The sequence below is a fragment of the Capra hircus genome, chromosome 8, assembly GCF_001704415.2.
Source record: "Capra hircus breed San Clemente chromosome 8, ASM170441v1, whole genome shotgun sequence".
Classification (NCBI taxonomy): domain Eukaryota; kingdom Metazoa; phylum Chordata; class Mammalia; order Artiodactyla; family Bovidae; genus Capra; species Capra hircus.
In genome coordinates this window covers 38155857-38161856 of record NC_030815.1, presented here as the reverse complement: position 1 = coordinate 38161856, position 6000 = coordinate 38155857, and the positions used below count along the sequence as shown (strand labels likewise).

The 6000-nt window shown below is 42.3% G+C and overlaps 1 protein-coding gene across 1 annotated transcript in view; it reads right to left on the bottom strand.

Moving 5' to 3' along the window:
* Positions 1658 to 6000, bottom strand: part of GLDC (glycine decarboxylase) — an 85550-nt gene continuing 81207 nt past the window's right edge. Inside the window, exons 23-25 of the mRNA XM_018052009.1 lie at positions 4316 to 4488; positions 2839 to 2919; positions 1658 to 2336 (exon numbers count right to left, since the gene is read on the bottom strand). Of these exons, the coding sequence (XP_017907498.1) occupies positions 2193 to 2336; positions 2839 to 2919; positions 4316 to 4488 (398 nt within the window). The 3' untranslated portion in view covers positions 1658 to 2192. The remainder of the gene's footprint in view (positions 2337 to 2838; positions 2920 to 4315; positions 4489 to 6000) is intronic.

The following is a 6000-nucleotide window of genomic DNA, read 5'->3' as shown; positions in this document are numbered from 1 at the left end:
CTGGATTCTTGTCTCTGGACATTCTGCATAATGGCCTAACTGACGCCCCACTCCTGCCTCCAGCCTACCTCATACTGCTCTCCACAGAAGAGGTGATGGATGATGACACTCCACTAGCACTGGGGAAACCCCACTTTTTATCACCCCCCCCCCCTTACCTGGGATCAGCACGGGGCAGCGATTGTGGATGAGTGTATCTGTTGTACAGACTCAAGCTTTTCTCTGTGGTGTCCCCAGACTTAGATTGGTAAAGCATTGGGGGAAGAAATGGAGAAGTCCTTCCAGCTAACGATCTAAAACCACAGCTGTTTGTTGAACACATGCTGTGTGGAAAGCCCTAGCTCAGCACTGGGAATCCAGTGATAAATAAGACATGATCCCCACTCTCAGAGAATTTAGGGAGGCAGATAAAAACCAAGTAAACAGAATAATTATTAACTGTGCAGAGAGTATAGGATAACCGACTGAGTGCCAAACTAGAAAATAACAAAGCCCATTTCACAGAGACGTGTGGAAGACCTGAAGAGGTGCTGAAACATGAAGAACAGGAGCCAGCAAAGCAAGGTGGTGGGACAAGTGTTCGAGGTGGAGGACGCCACACAAGCAGAGACGCAGGTGAACACATGAGCACTGAAGACGAACAGTTGTACTTCAACTCTCTGAATCGCCTGCTTTTGCCCTGGACATACTCCAGGGAATACAGACTGAGAAGGACTCAGATAAATACCTGAGAAGGACTCAGATCTTTATCATTTAAGTATTACGTAAGAAAGGAACCGTGGATCCCATCACTTCTCTACTGCTTTGGCCAGAATGAAGAGTTCCACAGACCTTTTAAGTGTGAGATTAAGTAGACCACTTGCAGAGCATTCAGTAGAGTGCTCAGACCTTTTGTCCAGATCAGTGTCATAACAGGTCAAATAACAGTTGTTTGAGTAATAAGGAACCAAGTAATCAGGATTAAAGCAGATACTGAGTAACAATTGGAGAAGAACATCCGAAGCATTTGCTGTTTCCACGGGAAAGTTATCTGTGACAGGCATGCTAGCTGCCTACCTGAAACTCCTTCTCCTTTTCAGTTAACAAACTTCTGATTTTCTTAGGGGTAGTAACATGCCCAGGTGAAAGACTGCCTCATATCCCCTTGAAGCTCAGAGTGGCAACTTGAACCAAGCCTGGCCAGTAAAAGCGCAGAAGTTATTGGATGGAACCTCTGGAAAAACATTCCAGAAGAAGCCAACTTGGATAGACTGTCTTTTGTTTCTCTTCCTTTTCCCTACCTAGAATTGGGTATCTGATGCCCGGGTACGCAGCAGCCATCCTAGGACCATGAGGATGAAGACTGTATGCAAAGGAGGCAGAATAGTAAGACTGAAGACTAGCTCTTGACTTACTACCTCTGGACTTAACTGTTAAATGAGAAAAAATAAATTATTTCATTAAATTGCTGTGGTTTTTTTTCAGGTATATGCAGCCAAACACAATTTTAACAGGGCTAAAGTGGCAATCACTGTTAAGACATACAAACGGGTTCTTTAGCCAAAGACACAACTGATAATGTAACAGTTCTACTGGGCTGGATATTCTCATTACCCTGCAAACCCCTCTGAACCTAGGGTATGAGGGAATTAATGATGAAAATTGGATCAAAAAGGCATTCTTCAAATTGCAATGCTTTTATTAGAATATTAATTGCAGACTTAAAAACTACACATATGGAAAAATGAAAACACTCAGAAATGCTATTACAGATTGAGTAAATTAGTAGGAGGAAAAAGATTTCTTCAGTGTATACAAAATGTAAACATTTGCCCTGGGGTTTCCCACAGATGGCACAGTCCACAAGGACTTATTTGGAATAAAAATATCTATTAGATCTCCAGTATAGCCTCTATAACATCTTCAGACTTGCTACATTGAAGTTAAAGTTACCAGCACACTCTGAATCTTCTATGCAAAAAAACTAAATGGTCCCAATCAAGGCAACTGCTATGTGTGAAAGCAGAGACACCAAAGCAAATCAATCTTCCAGCGATGAGCTTCCACCCACTGTGCTAACTGTATTTACATTTACCTTGAGAGAATATACACAGTATATAAAACCCCTACTTGAGTCTGTGGTGGAAAATGAAATATCTCATGAGATGCGCCAAAGCGCATCAAGTCAGTCACTTGAACTTAGGGAGAGAACACTAAGAAGAGGCCCTCTTCTGTTCAGAAAATGGGGACTCATAAACATCCATGGGTGGGCAGGTACAAACCAGGTGCTGATCTCCATAGATGTCATCAATCCGCGAGATGGTTGGCCAGAATTTGTTCTCTGGTTTCACAAAGGGCTGTAGGGGACAAAAAACAGAAATGACTTGGGATATCCTGAGAAGTTTCTTGGAGGGGTAGGGGTGGAGTGGGGAGGAGACTGCAATGCTACTCCCACAACCTGAGATATCACTAGCCCAGCAAGTACTCAAAAAGTATAAGAAGCTAAAATCCAGCCTCCTCCGTTACCATCCCTCCAAATCTCCCACCCCTGCTCCACCAGCCTGCAGAGCACCTTCACATAGTTAAAAGGATGATGGCAGAAAACACTGACCCACTAGACAGACTGTTATTTGGTCTTCCTGCACTGTGCGCCCTGAGGATTTCCAGGCCTGTGGTTGGCACTCTGACCTCAGAACTTGGAAAGCCAATTCCTGTGTTGTGTTGTTATGCGAAGGTAGCCTACATATGGTCACTATAGTGAGGAGACAGCAAGAGCGGAGCCCTCGGACTGGGTGATGGCTCCTCATACGCACGTGAACCTGGACCAGCTGGCACGTCCAGCTTCAGAGGAGAACTTACAAGTGGGAATGCTGCCACCTCTCTGGAATACGGCCGATCCCAGTGGGAAGATGTGACGCAGGTCAAGGAGTGTGGAGACATCTGAGACAGAGACAATGGACAGGAGAAGGGTCAGCAGAAGCCTGCCTTCCCCTCTGCTCATCATGTCTGCCAGTGAGCTGATGAAAGCCCACAGATGGAGGGTGGTGGTTTTGTTTCAGTTTGTGGGGAAGGAAATTTTAGTAGGAAAATGTTTATTGTGAAATATTTTGAATATCAGAAAGTTACAATAACATAATAGCACATTTACCACCCAACATAAATCAACATTTTGTCATGTTTGCTCAAGCTTTTAAAATAAGAAACATTACAGATACGGTTGACCATGCCAGCCTATCCTCTCTCCATCTTACTGCTGGTCCTGTTCACCAGTGCCAGCCACTATCTTGAATTTGGTTGTCATGATTCTCATATTTTTATACTATTACTGTATATGTTAATAAACTGCATAGGGCTTAGTTTGGTACACTTTTAAACCTTATAGTATCCTGTGTGTGTTTTATCCTCCACTTGCTTTTATATTTCAGTATTACATTTTTTAGACATCTATTGCTGTTTTTAAAAAAAAATTGTCTAAATCCTGAAAGAATCATCAGTATCCAGAGAAAAAAATGATGAGAGCAAATCATATTCTGTTCCTCCGCTATCCTCTGAGACTCACCGGGACCAGCCTTTCCCTGCCAGTCATTGGCCCCAGTGCGCCACCTTCAGCGGGGCAGCTCTGGAGTGTGTCTGAGCTCCTCTGTACATCTCAGACTGCTTTTCTGGCTTGGAGCCATAATGACACAACCACAGCCTTTGCAGTTTTCAGTTCACCATCCCTCAGCTTAACAGTATTAAGTTCTCTCTCTTAATACAGAGAACTCTTAGGGCTCTGACCAGATATAAAAGGAACATAGTTTTGAAGAGAGGAAGCAATGTTTAACTACTTTTTCTCCAGTGTAGGCCATAAACATGGTAAAACACTCAGGCCAAGTACCAGTCTGGTTGTTCTAAGAGGTAACTATTCCAGTTTGAGAATATCTTTATCCAGAGTGTACAAGGTAAATAATCTCAGTAGAGAGCATCAAACAGAGGTACGGAATGGTAAGACTTCTCCAACTATAAAGCCCATCAGTCTCTGCTCCCTCCTTTGACAGCCAGCTGGGTCCTTGTGGGGTGAACAGCACCAAACAGATACATAAAACCAACAAGTGGCCAGTAAATAGATATTTAAAATTAGAACATACCAGAAATAGCCACATTATACTTGAGTAACCACTGCTGTGTTGATTCAAGATTTAAACTTTCAGGTAATGAATTTATCCTCTCAGAAGAACCGTCTTACTCTAGGCAAGGATATCCTCTTCCAGTAGAGTCCAGAGGTTGCCGGCACCCCAGCCAGACACTGCTTTCTGCCCTCTGGGACATTTTAGATAAAGTACCGGTGCCTGTGTACCTTCAGGGGGTTGACCCTGGGGTCGATGCGGCCCTCCTCAATGTCGGCAATTTCCTGTCGGATGCTGATCATGGCATCGCAGAATCTGTCCAGCTCCGCCTTGTCTTCCGACTCGGTGGGCTCAATCATGAGAGTGCCTGCCACCGGCCAGGACATGGTGGGGGCATGAAATCCTGCCAAGGAGATGGGGGAATTTGTGTCACTAACTTTGACCTCCCCAGTTTGGAAGAGTTTGCTATTGTATATGTCTAGGGATTCACTTCAGCACTGTTTATGGAAGAAAAGCTTAGGAAATAACGTGACATCCAACAGTACAGGATCGGGTAGGCAAATCCTCCTGGGTATCCATACAATAAATATGCAACCATCCCATGTATTTAAATTTATATTTGTTAATAGCTCTGAACATTTACCCAATTTAAGTGAAAAGGGCACGCTACATAATGATATTGTCTTGTTTTTAAAATGACAGTATGTTATGTATGCATATATATACACACACTTTATGTGTATATTTTATGAGGGAAGCTGTTTCAAAGAAGAATAAATACTAAAATTTTAACAGGATTATTGGCATAAAATGAGACTAGGGTTTTTATTTTACCTTGTGTTTTAGAATCTTTATAATGTTCATGTATTACTTGTAATTAAGAGAAATTAAAATATTATAGCCCACCAAAAGCTAAATAATGAGGTAACAAGCATTAAGGACCCTGATGTGAGTGTTACTGTCCTTATTTTACAGATGAGGAAACAGTCTTGGCCAGGAGTCTTTGTCTTTACACTGAATACAGGCTGAAGGTATTTCTATGTTTCCAAAAGTTTTCACATATGAAGATGAATTTACAAAATATGATTGAGAGAGAGATTTCCTGGACGAAAGCCAAAAAGAACTTTTTCCCAATTCTTACAATTTTTCCTGTGAAACTTTAAAAGATGAAGAGCAGCTCCTAGGTTGATACTCCTGTCAACTAAGTTTGCCCTGGAGGTCAATGGTTCCCAAATTCTGGCGTGCATCATTACATGGGGTGCTTTAGAGTCATGCCTGCATTGTTTAAAGGATTGTCTTAACATTTTTTTATAAAATTTTTCAAATATACTGGTAAGTTGAAAGGACTATAGAGTGAACACCCATACACCTACATGGCTTCTACAATGATGCTCTGCTTTATCATGTATCTAGTCATCTATTCCTATCACATAGCAGCTGGCAAAGAATCCACCTGCAATGTGGGAGACGGGTTCAATCCCTTGGGTGGGAAGATCCCCTGGAGGAGGGCATGCCAACCCACTCCAGTATTCTTGCCTGGAGAACCCCCCTGGACAGAGTCACCTGATGGGCTACAGTCCATGGGGTCACAAAGTGTCAGACATGACTGAGTGGCTAAGCACAGTCATCTACTCCTCTCACACATCTAAAGCATTTGCCTTAGTTCTGATGCATTTTCAAGCATGTTACAGTCATTTGTACACTTCCCCCTTAAACATTTCAGCATGCATATCATTAACTAGAGTTCCATATCTGAATTCAATATCTGTTTCCATATTTTTTTGATAGTTTGCACAAATTTTAAGTACCATTTAATTTTGACAAATGCATACAACTGTGTCACCCAAATCAGAAAGTGTTCTTTTTAAACAACAAGCTGATCTCATTACCCGTTAAGTCCAACCTCAATTCCATG